At 39.4% G+C, this 17632-nt stretch overlaps 2 protein-coding genes across 4 annotated transcripts in view; both read left to right on the forward strand.

Annotated features, from left to right (window-relative positions):
- The first annotated feature begins 1630 nt into the window (after positions 1 to 1630).
- On the forward strand, positions 1631 to 8427 carry LOC115051954 (serine/threonine-protein phosphatase 6 catalytic subunit-like). 2 transcript variants are annotated; one of them, XM_029515773.1, is made up of 7 exons: positions 1631 to 1790; positions 2783 to 2878; positions 3350 to 3415; positions 3716 to 3857; positions 3961 to 4040; positions 7113 to 7322; positions 7426 to 8427. In XM_029515773.1, exons 1-7 carry the CDS (start codon positions 1716 to 1718, stop codon positions 7672 to 7674), a joined length of 918 nt encoding a protein of 305 aa, XP_029371633.1. In that variant the 5' UTR covers positions 1631 to 1715; the 3' UTR covers positions 7675 to 8427. The 2 variants fall into 2 exon arrangements, with proteins under 2 accessions (XP_029371633.1, XP_029371634.1); XM_029515774.1 differs by lacking the exon at positions 3350 to 3415.
- A 480-nt stretch (positions 8428 to 8907) lies between these two features.
- The window catches only part of scai (suppressor of cancer cell invasion), a 32769-nt gene continuing 24044 nt past the window's right edge, over positions 8908 to 17632 (forward strand). Inside the window, exons 1-2 of one of the 2 annotated variants that reach the window (XM_029515406.1) lie at positions 8908 to 9082; positions 10117 to 10245. In XM_029515406.1, coding sequence (XP_029371266.1) covers positions 10139 to 10245 — 107 coding nt within the window. In that variant the 5' untranslated portion in view covers positions 8908 to 9082; positions 10117 to 10138. Of the gene's footprint in view, positions 9083 to 10116; positions 10246 to 17632 lie in introns of those variants that run through there. The other variant, XM_029515408.1, reaches the window with a different exon arrangement.

Here is a 17632-nt window from a genome sequence, read left to right on the forward strand (position 1 = left end):
TCTCCAGCTCAGATTTTTCACATTATAAGTGAAGCCACAGAGCCACCTGCTGATCAGACTGAAGACTCCTTGCAAACGTCTGGCCAGTAGATGCAGGTTAATGTCAGATAACAGAAACTATTCATCATGTATTGACTCATAGATGTTTGAGTTTGGAAACTGTTGAGCCAGAACACTACCTGACATCTGGTTGTGTTTGAGTGGACTGACAATTTCCTGGCACCAGTTTCATCTCAGCTTTACACACACATTTGAACAACTATACAAGGACTCACTTAAGTTGATTAGAATTTTTTTTCATTTAACCCTGGGAAATGACCCTTTGCTTAATGTTAACATCAAACTGGTTCATCTTTTTCTTAATTAGTGAGTCAACAATATTAAGTTTATAGAACATGTCCATTACATAACAATAGTTAAGGCTGCTCATATACCTACATAGAGACAATTTTATAGATCTGTCAATCTTTTATGACACAAAGATGCATTAACCTTTTTTACTCTATTCATAGTTGATCAGCTCTGAAATGCTGATGACTTGAGGGTGAGTGGTTGTTGTAGTTGTTCACACACCCCAAAAAACACCAAACCAAACCAAAACATAAAACTTGGCAGCTGATCAGACTTAGGCGTGTGCTGTAAATTTCACTTTGTGGTTTAATTTTATTTTTCCCCTACATTCCATTAAACTGCTGCCTGGATTAATTTAGTTAACTTTTACCAGTACCCATGATCTTACACAAACACTGACACTAAATATATGTTCTACATGACATTATAGCCCTGCGCTGACAGTGTAAGTACACAATCACCCAGGCAAAATGACAGAATGAACGTAAATTGGGCAGAGTATGGTAGACTCAAAAAACTACCAGCTAATACAGCTTATCCCATCTCTGGAAGTCAGCTTTGCCAGCAATGGCCCATATGTGAGCTAGTTGCTAGCCTGTATCAAGGAATGATTCAAAGCGTATTCTGTCAAAGCTGTCCCAGGATTGGTCTCTAACTCCCCTTTATTGTCACAACTAGGAAATATTTTCTTTGTAATAGATAAAACTAAGTAATAATTTTAAAAAAGGGTCCCAAATCCTCTGGCAAATGAGATTGTTTGCCTGTTGGTTGCTTGTTTACACACAGAGATAACTTTCTTGAGCTGAAGTTGTGTATGTGGAATTTGCCCATTTGGTGTTATTTCATATGCATTAAGTAAGGCCGCAATAAATTTGAGGAGCAGGTGCTCATAGCAGAAACGGCAAATAAAACGATGCATCTGAACAAAGTAAAAAAACAACAGCACACCAGATTTAATACACAAACAAGTAAATACACGAGTTACATTGCGGTATGTCTGAGATGAAGTAAATTTTGGCAGTCAAAAAACACTGCTTGGCTGGAAACTTCACAATAAATGTCGAAAAACAGCTATTGTGTGTTTGAAAAATTTCACAGGCTGAGCAGCTGTGTTTATATACATTGTATTATGTTTTTGGGAGGGTTATTTGATTCCCTAAGGGTGTTTGAAATTCCCAGACGTCTGACCCGTCAGAATATCCTTTTATTTTGAAGGTCCTACCGGATGATGCTGGTCGTGTTGCGGAGAATGACGCTTGGGATCAGAGTTGAAGCCGAAGGAGCGGGGAGGAGGAGGAAGAAGAAAGGGAAGTAGCTAGCCGGCTAACTGTTTCACCTGCACTCTGGTTTTTAGCGCCTTGACAATGGCGCCTTTAGACCTTGATAAGTACGTGGAAATAGCAAGACATTGCAAATACCTCCCGGAAAATGACCTAAAGGTGAGTTAACGTGGCTGAAGTCAAAGTAGGCCCATATGTTTTAATATCAGTGCGACCCAGCGGCGTGACTACACGAAGTTTGTTTAAATGGCGTGGCCACCAACTTATGTGCAAGTAAATACCCGAGGCTGATAAATGATTCCTGTGATTTTTTTTAAAAAGACATTGGGCAGCGTCTCCGAGAAAAGCGACCGGTATTTGGATCAGCCGGGTGAAAATATCGGCGAGCGGAGTCAGAGAGGAAGCTGTAACGCTGAGCCTGATGCTACAAGCTAACATGTTTGTAATGGTGGGAGCCAGGCGGAGCTAGCAGCCTGTCAGCAGGAGCTTCACCGCTACACAGCTACTAGCTTATTTGTAGCATTATAAGCTTCAGTCTTAACGCTGTAGCCGGTACTGTTGACATTCAAAGACGTGAATCAGAAATCAGCCCTCCACCAGTCTGATAATGTCGGCTAGCATCCAAGAGATGGCAATGATATTTACATTGCTTGCGCCTTTTTATTTGCCATCAGTAAAGGGCCAATGCCAGCTGCAGCTCACTTTGACGGTTTCCTATTTCATGATGAGGAGGTAAACACTTGGTTTGTGTAACAGCTATGCACTACATTTACCCCAACTACCCCCCCCCAATCCACTGCGTGGATGCTGAAGATGTCAGTGCCCACCAGGCTGTGTGACATGATATTCCTGTTGTGCAATGTTTCAGGTATTAAACACGTATCATATTGGATATTATATCTATCTGTAGGATTTTGATTAAGATGGTCTGTAAAGCTTTCTGGGGCCTTTTTCTGTGACTTCACAGAAGCACTTTATTATACAGCAAATCTGACATCCAGATTGTCTGTTCTTAAAACACATGTTGTGTTGCTTTTCTTCACTCCCTCTCCTATTCATACCATCATCGAGTCATATAATTGACCAATATACCTGCAATTGAGCTGTGTTATAATAAGGTGAGTGGCAAATGTTACGCTTTTCTCTTGCAGAGATTATGTGATTATGTTTGTGATTTGCTGCTGGAAGAATCAAATGTTCAGCCAGTCTCGACTCCAGTTACAGTGTGTGGAGATATTCATGGTCAGGTAGGATGAACTTTTTTCTTCTTTTAACCAAAAGACATTTTTTGTTCTTTAAAACTGACTGATTATCTGTTTGTCTAATAGTAATTTTTTTTTTGTTTTATTGAAAGCTGTATAGTAAATATTAAATGATTGGTTGTTTTGAAACTGTGTGTTTGCATTTGAAAAATAGCATACAACATGATTCTTAAAGAAATACAATACTTTATATATGAATTTAATAGAATTATTATAGTTGAAATGTTATCTCCCTCCTGCTTCTAGCCTTAAGTCTAATCCTATATATTTCTAGCAGTTGTCTTCAATACTAAATTATTATTTCAGCTATAAAACATGTTTCCAGATACATGATAGCCATTGTCAAATGCAAAAATTGTTGAAGTCTTATTATATTTTAAATCCTGTGGCCCTTTAGAACAACCATTGTCTCTTTTCTTAAAGACTGGCTGAGTGATGTTTAATGTTTCTTTCTAGTTTTATGATCTTTGTGAGCTCTTCAGAACTGGGGGTCAAGTACCAGACACAAATTACATTTTCATGGTGAGTGAGAAACTTTTCTTTGTGACAGAACAGACAACAGCATTAAATACACCAGAATTCAGAGGATATTTATCACTGAGCTATGTAAATATTGCACGTTCTACCGTAATATTTGCAAACTTATAAATACATTAAACACTCCATACTTATTGGCAAATAGAGTAAAGGTTGCATTTCATATTCTGTGTGAAGGTTGTTAATGTATGAAGATACACTGTATTCTTAGGGCAGTTGAGTTGTATTTTGAACGGGAAACTCATAGGTGTGTTTTGATCTGACGTCTTCTTTCCGTTCCTTCAGGGAGACTTTGTAGATAGAGGATATTATAGCCTGGAGACATTTACACATCTGCTGGCCTTAAAAGCAAAGTGGCCAGATCGTATCACACTTCTACGTGGAAACCATGAGAGCAGACAAATAACCCAAGTGTACGGCTTTTATGGTGAGTAACATCTCTTTCACTATCACTGTTCATGTATCCAGATTTTATTTTTGTTCCACAGACTCCTCAACCAGGTTGTTGTGTGTTTTTTGCTTATTTTTAGATGAATGCCAAACAAAATATGGAAATGCAAATGCCTGGAGGTATTGCACAAAAGTGTTTGATATGCTGACTGTGGCAGCTGTAAGTTAATCCATGCTTCTTTCATATTGGTCACACAATCACATTTGTCTTTTATATTTACTCACCACATTTAACATTGGCCCAGTTTTTAGAACTTGTGTTCACACCTGCATTACCATGTGTCTTCAGTGATCTGATCAGCAGTGGTCAGATCACACTTGCCTTCAAAAATCAAATCAGATTTATTTGTATAGCGCCAAATCATAACAAAGTTACATCAAGGCACTTTACATATAGAGCAGGTCTAGACCAAACTCTTTATAAATTTATTTAAAGAAACCCAACAGATCCCCCGATGAGCAAGCACAGAAACCTCAAGCAGAACCAGGCTCAGGGGGGGGCGGCCATCTGCCTCGACCAGTTGGGTCTAGAGTGGGAGAGAGAGAGAGTGAAATAGGCATGGGGGGGGTGTAGGCAGGAACATGTTGCTGCATGAAGTTCATGGAGTTGAGCTGTAGTACAGAATTCATGAAGATATGGGACCAGCAGGTGTTGCAGGAACATGGGATGGTGATGAGTCACCACCTGCAGGATGAGGACAGGGAGAGAGAGGAGAGGAACTGGGAGAGACAAAGACTTTGGAAGAACATGAACTTTTACGGTGAAGAACTATACAGTGAAGTCAGGTTTTTGCCAGTAACATATTTGATGTTTGTTTTGAAACTGTTTACACTATAAGACTTTGCCAGAAGACTTTTAATAGAGGTGGCACAATATGACCCAAGACAAACTTGCCACATGTGGTCCAGACCACCTCTGGATGTGGCCTGAGAGATCAAATATCAAATATGTGCAGACAGTGCAAAAAAAATAAATAAAAAAATAATAATTACCATGATTTATAGATGTTGGGATTTGAGAATGTAAACAATCCTGCCAAACATGACCAAGTGTAAATTATTGTTGCATCCCTTTGTAGAATGACTAACAGATGTAGTTCAGTGTACAGTGTATTTTTTACATTAAACCAAAATTTCAGTGGAAGTTATATATGCTGTTGAGCTGTGTTTATGTGCGTATGTTTTCATTTCAGCATTAAGTTTCCTGGTTAGTTCCTGGCCATGCGACATGTAGTTCATTTTATTCGGGATGCTTTTCAGTACTGTAATTTCCGGACTATAGAGCGCATCTGAATATAAGCTGCACCCGCTAAATTTAAAGAGAAAAACAGTTTTGTACATATATAACATATAACTTGAAAGCTGCATCAAATGCATTGCTTCATGCGTTTTCCTTGATAAGGATGTGTGCATGAAGCGCAAAATAAATGAGTGATTTGAAGAATTTAGTGTGGGTGCTTTAATTTAATTCAAACAATTTCATTGCTCCACTGTGACCTTATGGCTGCATGATGTTTCTGTAAATATTTATGAGATAAAAAAAAAAGTTCAGTTGTAAAGTACAATATTGTACAAAATGTGGAGTGCCAGAGCAGGAATGAGAGGGGGAGGACAGCATGTTAATATGAGCATGTCTACTCACAAACATTCATATACACGCATGCACAAGTAGTTTCAAGCTAATCAAAAGTGAAATAGAAGTGTTTCATTTTTTTAAATACGAAATGGTGATGAAACCTCAGCCTCAGTATTAGATTTAAAGAGATTACACAATGTCTGTTGGTAATATGATGCTTGTCTCAGTGGCAGGTAATTTGACCATTGATATTTACAGGGGGAGTCTTTACTACACTGCAGATACTGATGTCCTGTAGTAATGTACTCTATGCAGTACACACAGTAATGTCCTCATTCACTTCACTTATTTTCTGTTTATGTCTTAGTGCATCGTTAAAGTTGTTCCACAGTTTAAATAGATTCTGTGTACAACCAAAGAGGCTGTGGGTGATAAAAGACTGGATTTTAAGTAACTGGAATTATTTAAACAATTTCTGCTGTTGTTTTTAACTGCATTGTAAATGTTAAATCAGCTCAGTTCTGTTTGCTGGTTGGCTTAGACCAGTGGTTCTCAAACTTTTTTGGTCATTCTCCACTTTGAACAAGTGGGGATTTTCAAGCCCCATTTGACCCTGTCGCCCCAACAAAAATCTTGACAAATTAAATTAAATTTTTTTTTTTACTTTCCAAGTATATTAGCCACATTTTATAATGAATCTAAATGAAAAACATCAACGCCAAGTTCAAAAAGAAAATAAGAGTGCAGTTGTGACATCAGAATATCTTGAATCAAAAACAAAAAGTACAGTAGTCAAATTAAGGAAGTGTTTCATTTGCAATCTGTACAAAAAACAAAAACGAGAACTTTCCCTGTTTTAGTGGCTGCAATGTGCCTGTTTTGCACTGCACATCCTCTCAAAACAGGGTTGCAGGCATGAAACTACCACTCTCAAGTCATGCTCAATGTTGAGCTGAGATCTGTATTTCGTTTTCAGAGAAGCAGAGAGATGGTGCTGGCTCTTTTGTAGTCTGCGTCATAAATTTATCCATGTTGCTCACGGCTACCTGCTACCTTGTTGTCTCGCTGCAATTATCATCCCAACGAAATTTCCTCCTGTTTGTCGCCCCCCACCTGTTATGTCTCCGTTCCCCACCAGTGGGTCGAGCCCCACACGTTGAGAAGCAATGGCTCAGACTCTATGCTGCCTCTGCAGGGCTGGCAGTAGATTTCTGAGTTTGTAGGGATAAATCAGAACAAAACCTCAGCAACACTTTCAGGCTGATGTGTTTTGCAGACGAGAGACAGATGCCAAACAGATTAATTCAAAATAGCCACTTATGATTGGCAATTATTTTTGGCTGTTTTTTTATTACACACCGGCCTATGAGGCTTCACAGATGAGCTGGGCCTACAGTCATTTGGCGTCAGGCTGGTGATAAGTATTTATTAGTGGACATTAGTCAACCATGTCAGGACCATAGCTTTGAGAGGTGCAACAACAGGGTTGTGCCAGAGGGGCTGTGCCCCAAAATGTGTCCATGTGATGTGGTACAGCCTCCTGAAAGCTGTCAAAACTGTAGAGCAGAGGAGGGAAGCGGTTTGACTCAGATAGAGAAATACAAAACTGGATGGATTTTGGTTTACTCTCATGTTTGTTTTCTTCTCTGACATCAGTTGATAGATGAGCAGGTCTTGTGTGTCCATGGTGGGCTTTCACCTGACATCAAGACTCTGGACCAGATCCGTACAATTGAACGCAATCAGGAAATTCCCCACAAGGGAGCCTTCTGTGATCTAGTCTGGTCCGACCCTGAGGATGTAGACACCTGGGCCATCAGTCCAAGAGGTGCCGGCTGGCTGTTTGGCTCCAAGGTCACTAACGAGGTACAGCATCTAAAAAAAAAAAGCCCATGGCAGAATCAGTGCCTGTCAGCCATCAGATCCGAACATGTGAAGCTTATATCTTAAACTTATATCTCTGTTTCAGTTTGTTCACATCAACAATCTGAAGCTCATTTGCCGTGCACATCAGCTGGTCCATGAAGGCTACAAGTTCATGTTTGACGAGAAGCTGGTGACCGTCTGGTCGGCGCCGAACTACTGCTACCGCTGTGGGAACATCGCATCCATCATGGTCTTCAAGGACGTGAACAGACGAGAACCCAAGCTGTTCCGCGCTGTCCCCGATTCAGAGCGCGTCATACCTCCACGAACGACCACACCCTACTTCCTCTAATGAGCCTCCTGAGTTCTCTCTCTCCAGAGAGCTTCAAACTTTCTTATATGCAACACATTTAAGGACAGACACATCCCTTTCAAGTGTCCAGTGTCAAGCTACAGTCTATACAGTTGCTTTGTTCTGTAAAAGAAGAAGAAATCCTCCTTCACCCCACAAGAAAAAAATCTACTTTTACATTTCTTGATATTTTAGATTTACATAATAAAATGTTTTGTTGTTGTGTATCCCACTAAAGCAAATAGAACATTTAAACTAGGTGGTGCCAATAATACGCATTCAAATAAATATGTTTTTTAAAATATGAACATAGCAATTTCATTTTGTGCTTGTTATCTGAGAACCTGGTCTCCTCACAGCGTGATCATTTCTACAATCTTGTTGATAATTTCTCATCAGACACACACAGTATAAACAGTTGCTGAGCTCATCCCACAGCATCCTGTATTAAAATGCTGGTCTCACTTTTAAATGTTTTTTATTTAATTTATTCTTTCTTACTGCAGATACAGTGTACTTCTTATGGCAAACACCACAAGTGTCCATCTGAAAGGCGTTTAATTTACAGTTTCTGGTCACTGTGAGTAAAGCCTAATAATTTGTTGATGCAGCAGTGGCTTTTAGGAAATGGACTATAAATATTGGAAATAGGTTTTGCAGTGCAGGAGCATTTTCTTGAAGAGCTCTGTATTTGCATTTGTAGCAGAACTTATTTGATTTTTGTAATTTGAATAAAACATTCATTAAATCTTGTCAGTATTAGTCTTTTGACTGGTCAATGAGTTGAGTTTTCACAGAACCACAATGAAACCTGTGTGAGCAGCTCCTCACTTTCTCATGGGCTTAAGTATAAACTGATTTTGAATTGGGTTAGTAAAATAAGAAAACGTCCAAAGGGACAATATGAAATAATTTAGAGGTTTACTGCCAAAGTATTTCTAATTAAATATTGACTGAATGAATGAACGAAGAACCGAATGAGATTTGTTCATATAAAAGCTTTCATATTTTCAAAGGTTAGATCAATAGTTTATTCGTTTATTTTAGCTAAGTTATTCGTTGTGGTAGCAACAATAGAAGTATTGTTATGAATGCATCTATGTTCACATCACGGAGGTCTGTAAGTTCTGAAGGCGCGCTACAATATAGGCCTCTATTTTGAAAATGTTGACCCGGAAGTAGCTAGCCAGTGGCCTCACCCTGCTCCTATCGCCTCCCGCCCCATCACTGAACTACAAGCCTCCTCTCCTCCAGCAGCGCTCAGGCTCCAGCAGACCTCAGCCCGTTACTGCCTCGTTCTGACATGCCCAGGAGGTCGCTCCTCACCGTCGCCGCTAGTCGAGGCTCCAGCGCGGATCAGTGAGCAGCGTCCCCGCGGCGCCCCATTTCATCGACGTAAGCCGGAAAGGTAAGAGCAGGAGCGGGTGAGAGGCGCCGCAGCAGCCGGCTCTGTGTTACCTGACTCACGTTAGCTCACCGCTGGGCATCTTTGTTATCCGGACATGACTCCAGATGTTGAGACGTTAATGCAACTGTGCCCGTTAACGTGAATGCACATCTGCAGCTCTTAGAGCTCACGGGCCATCCGGCTCGTTGCTTTTTTTTTAACCGATGAACATCATCTGATAAAGCTCTGTGAATATTAACATTAAATCTAATAACCGGTGTCAAACTGAACACCGATAATCAGTGGGAGACCCTCACTGAGTCCTTGTGGGTTTATGTCTGTGTGCAGGAGGTGCTCTCCGATTATTTATGCTATGGCTCATTAATGTTAGAGCTGTTATTGTCCAATCAGTGCCCTGGACTCCGTCCAGTCACTGTCACGTTAGAGGCCTCTCTGGAAGTGAAGAAGAGCTGCCAAAGGTAAGTTCACTCTGCAGGGACAATGTCTGAGTCTCTTGCCAGACCAGAGCCATAGAAGTGTTAGAAACTGAGATCCACATCAGCCTGCTGCCACCAGGGGCCAGCTGAGAGGGTGCACATAATGCACAGTTGTCCTGTTTGACTCGGAGAGCTTCCCTCCATCCATCCAGGACAGAGGCTATGAGCCGTTTCTACAGCATAGAAAAGTTTTCGCATGATGTTGATAAAGTGGCAGCGGAACACTGTGACCTGACTGTGAGCTGTCTTGACCTGATTGCGCATTCATCTCAGCAAACTAGAGGTTGGACCCACTATAAGAATGAAATCTGGGACAGCCCAGGTCAACCTAAAAAAGGTGACCATGTGACGCATTTCCTCCACAGTTCCTTATTTCTGTTCATATTAAAGTAGGGCACCTATAACACATCTGCAGCAGCTCTGTTAGATGGAAATGTAGTTATTGCAGATGGTTCCAGCATGTCGAATCAGTGTTGACGAAGAAAATTGTGTTTTTTATTTTTTTTGTTTGTTTGTTTGTTTGTTTGTTTTTTATATTGTTTCTCTTTTTGTCTGTAGTCAGGTGAGAAAAGTCACTGTCATGACTGGAGCTGAGACAGAGGATGATATTCCTCTAGGTGAAAGGAAGACAGTCACAGACTTCTGCTATCTCCTGGACAAGTCTAAACAACTCTTCAATGGGCTAAGGTCAGTTTGTACTTATTCTGTTGTTTCCCATCTACCAGAGTGAATTTATTAAACAAGGAGTTACACAGGGACCGCCTGTGAAAAATACACAGTATAGGCAACAAAATTAACGCAAAGGAGTCCTAGTATTATTTTGTCACTTTCCAATGTGCATTCAACACATGTTGATGGTAATTTTCCACATGACTTTGTCTTTACACTGTGTTCTGATTACAATGGTGTAGTTGTGAACTCATAGGAGTGAAGGAAGTATGTTCATATGGGGCAGTTGGGAATATTGTGAGGTGAGGTAGTGTGAGGGTAGAGCTGTAATAATTCCAAATGTTCCTACACAGTTAATTGTCTTGGAAATAATTGCGATTAACAATATAACTGTCTTTTTTCATTACCCAAGTCATCACTGCTTCCTGACTTGCATTTTTGCCCAACTGTATCTCCCTTGCCATTTTAGTTGATATGAACCTATATACGGACAAGTGCCGATGATTTACAGTTTAAGTAATAATAATAATAATAATCATACAAATAAATAGTCCTCTGAAAAAAGGGCATGCTGGTGATTAAAATAAGGTTATTTGTCAGAAACACAAGCATGTTGAGTTTCTCTGGCTTGAGGATGGACCTCAGTGGGCTGAACATTCACTGTCATTTTTATATTTCGTCTGCCGGCTGAACATTCACTGTCATTTTTATATTTCGTCTGCCGGCTGAACATTCACTGTCATTTTTATATTTCGTCTGCCGGCTGAACATGCCAATGCTTGGCTGCTGGGAGGGGCCATCCACTGATGCAGGAGCACTGATCGATTTGTTTAATTGTATAAACTGTGAGGGATGGTGATTTTTGAGATGCTGTCTCAAATTGGTTGTGGGGGGAGGAGTTGGGAATTGGGAGGAGTACTATGTTTAGAAAAATTCTCCATCTCATGTCTTGTTTTCCAAATTCAGTGTCAAAATGATGCTATAGCTGAAAGCAGGGTGACAGTCTAGTCCCTCCCCAAATGACCGATCGTCCAATCATAATTTATTTGAAACAAGTTGGGCTTGCAGACTCTACATTATGACAGGACCAGCGGGACGTTTTTACTACCAACACTAAACAAAAACTCCAGCGAAAACCAAACGTGTACCAGCTTAATGTTATGGGCATTACCCAATACCGCTTCTCACGAAAGTATGTCAACATTAGAAAGCCGATATGACTTCAGAACCTCAGATAGGACAGTTACTGTCCTGTTGCGCTGCAGGATGCACAACGTGTTTGATGTTTCACCCAAAAAAAGTGTTCTGTTTCTTTGACCCATCTCATGAACATAAACCCCAACGCCCCTCTCCCCCATAAATTGCAGTTAAACAAACAAACCGTGATTCGGTTAGACAATTATGAAATAATTGTTACAGGCTTATGTGAGGGTTAAGGTGCTAAGTGTGTAGCACTTCCAAAGGAGAAAAAAGTTGCCTATCGGTAAATTGAACTCATGCTCCATGTTAGTTTGGGTGTTGATACTGAGCTCCAGAGGCAGATCAGGTGTCAGCTGTGATGTGGCTGAGCCACATTAAATACAGCTTCTTTGACATTGTAGTTCATTTATATTTTGGGAGGGTTCTGTGTTCATGGAAGTTTGTGTCTGTATGTTGAACCTATGTAGACTGAGTCACCTCTCCAGGTCCAGGTCAGCTAGAACCCAACCTACGTCATCCTATATAAAGCAGAGGTGTCCAAATCCGGTCCTGGAGGGCCACTGTCCTGCATGTTTTTGGACACAATTTGGACACCTCTGCTATAAAGTCTACACGATGTGTCTAATGTAGTGATTTTTGCTGCATTAGACACATTATTTGACATAAATTTTTTCTTATTATTATTTCTTAGCTTGGTCCTCTGTCAAAATGTGGCATAAAGAATGAATGAATGCAACTTTAGTTTTATGTATATTTTTAGGCATTGACAACAGTTGCCATGACAGAAAATTGTCAGTGATGTGACATGATATGTAATGACTAGGATCCTTCTAGATTGCACTACTATGTGCAACTTTTTTCACTGTTCGTACTGATTTTGTGGCTCTGTCAAGGTGGTGGTCAGGGACTCCATGTAGTGATGTTTTTGACGGTTGCGGTGCTGTTCCTTGTATGAGGTTTTGGCTGCAGTCATCTCTGTGTGATACCTGCTTACAGCCAAGAAATCGTCATACCAAGCCATGAGCTGTCATGAATGTCAATCAATTGAACACTGATTCCTCTTGAATCCTCCTCTCCTGGCGGTAAGCATGTTGCGTCATTTCCAATCACTGCTAGTGCTGTCTGACTTTGTGTCATCAATCTTTGTGTTCCTATTGCTGTGTTTTAAATCAGCCACTCGCTTACTTATTGACAGTTAGTTTTCACTCAACTCACAGTTAGTTAAGCATTTTGTCTTCACTCGTTTCTAAATCACTTGCGTGATTCCTTAGCTTAGAAATGGCAATTAGCAATGGCCTCTCGCTTTCCCTCCCTCTTTTCTCCTTCTCCCTCTTCTGCTCTCACTTTCTCCTGCTCTGTGTGCTTCATGTTCAGTTACTCCTCTACCTCCTTTAGTGATAATGGTACATACCATAAATATACGTTGAAGATAGATATGGAAGAGAGAGTTAATGAGGTGGATTCCTGAGTCCAGACCAGGAGGCAGAGCTACAGTTTACCACTCCTCTCTGCGCCTCAGTCAGAGTGGTTACCTGCTTTGAATAGAAACAATATCTGTGCAGACTGTGTCTGTCCCCCAGCCACCTAAATTTAGTAGTTCAATTAAACCAAAAGTAAATAGAAGAGGACTTGATTGAAATTCAAACAACAACCACCAATTTAGATGTAAATATTACAAGAGTTAAATGTGGAGTATTGAATATTACATCATTATAATCACTGATCACTGATCATAGACAGTAACAATTACTTCATAATTGTCTTATCACATTTTTTTATGTTAATTGTGGTTTGTTTGTTTAACTGCAATTAAAGCAATTTTTTTGTGGGGGGTTGGTGGGGTTTATTTTCATGAGATGGCCTAGCTACAGTATATTTTCACCTGGTCCTATCAGATTTAGTACTTAGTACTTAGTAAAATTATTATTTCAATATTCATGTAGATGTGTGAATGAACCTACTCACTGTTTCAATCACACTCTTGATCTTGTTTTAACATATGCTGTTGAAATTGAGTAATTAATAATATTTCCCTACAAACCTCTTCTTTCTGATCATTACCTAATAACATTTGAGGTTACAATAATGGGCTACACAGCATCTGGGAATAAATTCAGCTATAGTCTGAAAATACTATGGCCACATTTAAAGAGAATATTCAGCCATCATTTGCTAAACTGCCACGTCTAAAGTCAATAGTACTTCTCCCATACATAGATTGATGACCTTGTAAACAGCACTATGGCCTCACTGTGTTCAAATATTGATTCTGTGGCTCCTTTGAAAAAGAAAGTAATGAAACAGAAGAGGCTGGCACCTTGGTATATTCCTCAAATTTGTACCGTAAAGCAAACATCACAAAAATTGGAAAGGAAGTGGTGGTCCAGTAATACTCAGAACTGTAGCCAGGCTGACAGAAGCACAGCTCAGTGGAACCACTGATTCCTTGAGCTCTTAGCAAAGATAAAATTGTAACAATCAGAGCCAAAATTCAACAGCTTTGACCTTTGGCAGAGGTCCACTATCAAATGCAGCAGCTTCTGAATCAAATGTAACTCTCGATCAGTATCAGGAATCTTTTCACCATTAAATCTCTCTGAGCTTGTTTCTATAGTCTCATAATCTAAACCATCCACTTTTCTTTTAGACCTGGTATCTACCAGGTATTTTAAGATGTTTTTCTTCTTATTAATTCTGGATCTGATCAACATGAGTTTATCTCTTGGTTATGTACCACAGCCTTTCAAGATTGTTATTAAACCTTCCCTCAAAAGACCTAATCTTGATCCAGATGTTTTGGCTAACCTGACCTTTCATTTCTAAAATTCTTGAAAAAGCTGTTGCAAGCCACTTATGTGAACATCATAGGAATGGCTTGTTTGAAGAGTTTCAGTCTGGTTATAGAGTAAATCATAGCACAGAAACAGCACTGGCAAAGGTTACCAACGACATTCTAATGGCTGCAGACAGCAGATTGGTCTTCATACTTGTCCTGTTTGATCTTAGTGCTGCTTTGACACCATTGACTATAATATTCTATTACAAAGGCTGAAACATTAAATTGGGATCAAAGGAGCCGCACTAAACTGGTTCAAATTGTATTTATTAGACAGTTATGATTTTGTTCATGTTTAACATTGGCTCTTCCTCACACACATTAGTTAATCATGGAATTCCACAGGGTTCTGCCATTGGACCAATCCTTTTTAGCTCATAAATGCTTCCCTTAGGCAATATCATTCAGAAGCACAGCATAAAGTTTCACTGTTAAGCAGATGATACTTAGTTATACTTGTCAGAAAAAAGCTGAATGAAAATAATCAGCTAATCAGACTTCCGGCATGTCTGACAGACATAAAGAGCTGGAAGACCTGCAACTTTTTACTTCTGAACTCAGACAAAACTGAAGTCATTGTACTTGGAAGTCTCCAGAGTAAATTGGGAGGCAGATCTTTCAGCTCTCAGACTCCTCTTCTATGGAACCAACTCCCAGTGAGGTGGACTTTGTCAGATTTCAAGATCAGGCTTAAAACCTTTTATGACAAAACCTAAAGTAAAAAAAATTAAGGTTTAATTACTTTTTGTGCTTCTGTAGGCCTAGACTGATGGGGGTTGCACTGAGCACCCTAACCCCCACTCTCTCACCATCCCTCTTACCCTGCCCCTCCCCCATGCATGTACATTACATCATTACATGTCTCTAACTTTGTTTCCTCCTGTAATCTGTATTTTGTCCCTCCTGTCCTCTCTCTTCCTGTGCCCATCCTACAGGTGCCAAATCATCTCTGCTCCATGTTCCTGCTCAGTACCTGCTGCTGAAAGAGTTAGCTTAGCTAGAGTTATCATTACACACTACTACTCGCTTCCAATTGTAACGTCTTCTTCTCCCCTACTGCTGATATTTACTAGTGCACATTTAGAACTAGCAGGCTTCAATCCTCAATGAAACCCTCAATTAAAGTATCATATTTTCCCTTCCAAAAATTGGTAATACATGAAGATACGGTAACTAAGTGATTAAAGCATATTAGGAAAAAAGAGGGTAAAAGAAAGGATCTTAGTCAAATCTCACATGCAATCTGTGTCCTGTCAGAAATCTGTTAAAGGATCTGTAGATTTGCTAATTGGCGTCCTGAGCTTCTCCAGGCAATATTGCATGTTGTACAAAGGAGGCATATTTCTCTCCACCAGTCTAAGAAACAGTTCTGCTTCTCTGCTCTCTTTATTATACATCGACCTGATCTTTATTATGTCCTCATGAATTCATTACATAGAGTTTTTATGATCCTGGATCAGTTGGGTCTCACTTCTTTTGCATTGAAGTTCAGAGGACCATCTCCTTATGTGATATGCTTCTGCCTTCTTGACTGTGTGTCTCTACTCCTGTGTTTCTTTCTGTTTAGTGTCACATTTATTGCTTTTAAAATACCACTGTGTAGCTCTGTAGGCTTCTTGCCCCACTGAAAATAGTCCAAATGTTTTTTTCAGTGGGACTTGAACCATTTGAATATTAGCAGAACCAAAATATGACAAAGTTCTTTGTTTTTGCTTTATAGCTAACTTTACCATTTGCAGCTGTTTACTTACCAGTGTACTAAAAATTCTGCATGATACTTCATTTATTTACTGGTCAACAGTTTCTTCCAGAGGTGGGAATAAACCCTGATTATTTTAAATGTGGTACATATATGCCCAGTTGTTGTTTGGATGGCTGATTGTTTTCATCCTCACCTTTTGTGTGTTTTTAATGATAATGTTTTATATAGTACAGTTGTAAAGAGCTACAAAGTGAGAGGAAACTGCATCTGAGAATCAACTCTGTTTCTGGTTGTTACATGGTGTCACAGATACACCACAGACTTTATAAGTAGACTACTGTATATCAGAGATCTGTATTTATTTCATTTTATTTATTTTTTTTCATGAAGAAATTCTCTTCTCCAAAACCTTCAACTCAATATTGTAGCGCTCCTGTTAGAAAATGTAGAGTCCAAGGCTCAACAGAAAAGCTAACATGTTCTGTCTGACATGAAACAATCACAATCCAGCAGACATTCATGTCATGCAAACCAAGCATGAATGGTTTGTAATAGTGGCACTTGAATATGTTATAGGACACGCAAAGAAAAATAATCTAGAACGAATAATTCATTGTAACTAATTCTTTATCTATTAGTAATTACAAATGAATTGACAGTTTTTATGATTTCTTTCATTATAAAGTGAAATGCTAATGTCATGGTGGGATATCAGTCAATTGCTCCAAATGAAAAAGACTGAACCTCTAGCACAAACTTATTATGTTTATTTTCTTTGCAATCACAGAAAGCAGTATCAGTTAAATTCTGACATTCGACCTAATAAAATGTGATGGAAATTTACTGATGACAAAAAAATGAATCGCCCTTTATTGTTGACTTCATTATCCTCCTCAGGCATAAATGTTAATGCTAATTAACATTTATCTAAGCTAAAGAGCAGCATCTCTGTGTGGCTGAGTCCTTTTATTCCTATTTATGGCTGCTATTACTTATTTCCTCATCTGGAAATTAAAAAGTTTTTCTCATGATTATGTAATTGAAGCAATTATCAGATGAGTGTCACTGGCCTAATTACACCATTTATAGGATAATTGTTATTGGTTGTCGACTGATTGGTGCTCTAGTGTCACAGTTAGGCTTTCATCTCACATGTTATTATAGGTTTGGCTTGGTATTTTCAGAAGTGAGCAATGACAGTAATGAAACATCAGTGCAATAATTTGTACTTCCACTGTTTTCAGGCATGTCTTTTCATTGTATTGGTGGACGTATGATGTAGCTTCCCCATGTTATCAAAAAACTTTTTAACCTTTACTTAGACAATGGAGCAACATTTCTGATTGGGCCAGTTTCTTAATCCAGTGCATGTGCATTAGGAGACCTATCTACATGCACACATGATGCCATACAAAATCCTACCAATGATGTCACTCTCACTTTCAATATTCCACTCAGCAGCAGTGAGTGGTTACACAACAAGATATGCAGAAATTTTGGCAAATCCAGAGAAAAGGTCTTGAGTTGAGATAGATTGTAGATAAAAGTGGGCAATGTTTCCATCTCTGTAAAGGGAAGTCAATGCTGAGTCTTAAACCTGCATTATATCTGATGATCAGGGGATGACTTCTCTGGTTATAAAAAGAAGTGTATTGTACAGAAATCCA

The sequence above is a fragment of the Echeneis naucrates genome, chromosome 12, assembly GCF_900963305.1.
Source record: "Echeneis naucrates chromosome 12, fEcheNa1.1, whole genome shotgun sequence".
Classification (NCBI taxonomy): domain Eukaryota; kingdom Metazoa; phylum Chordata; class Actinopteri; order Carangiformes; family Echeneidae; genus Echeneis; species Echeneis naucrates.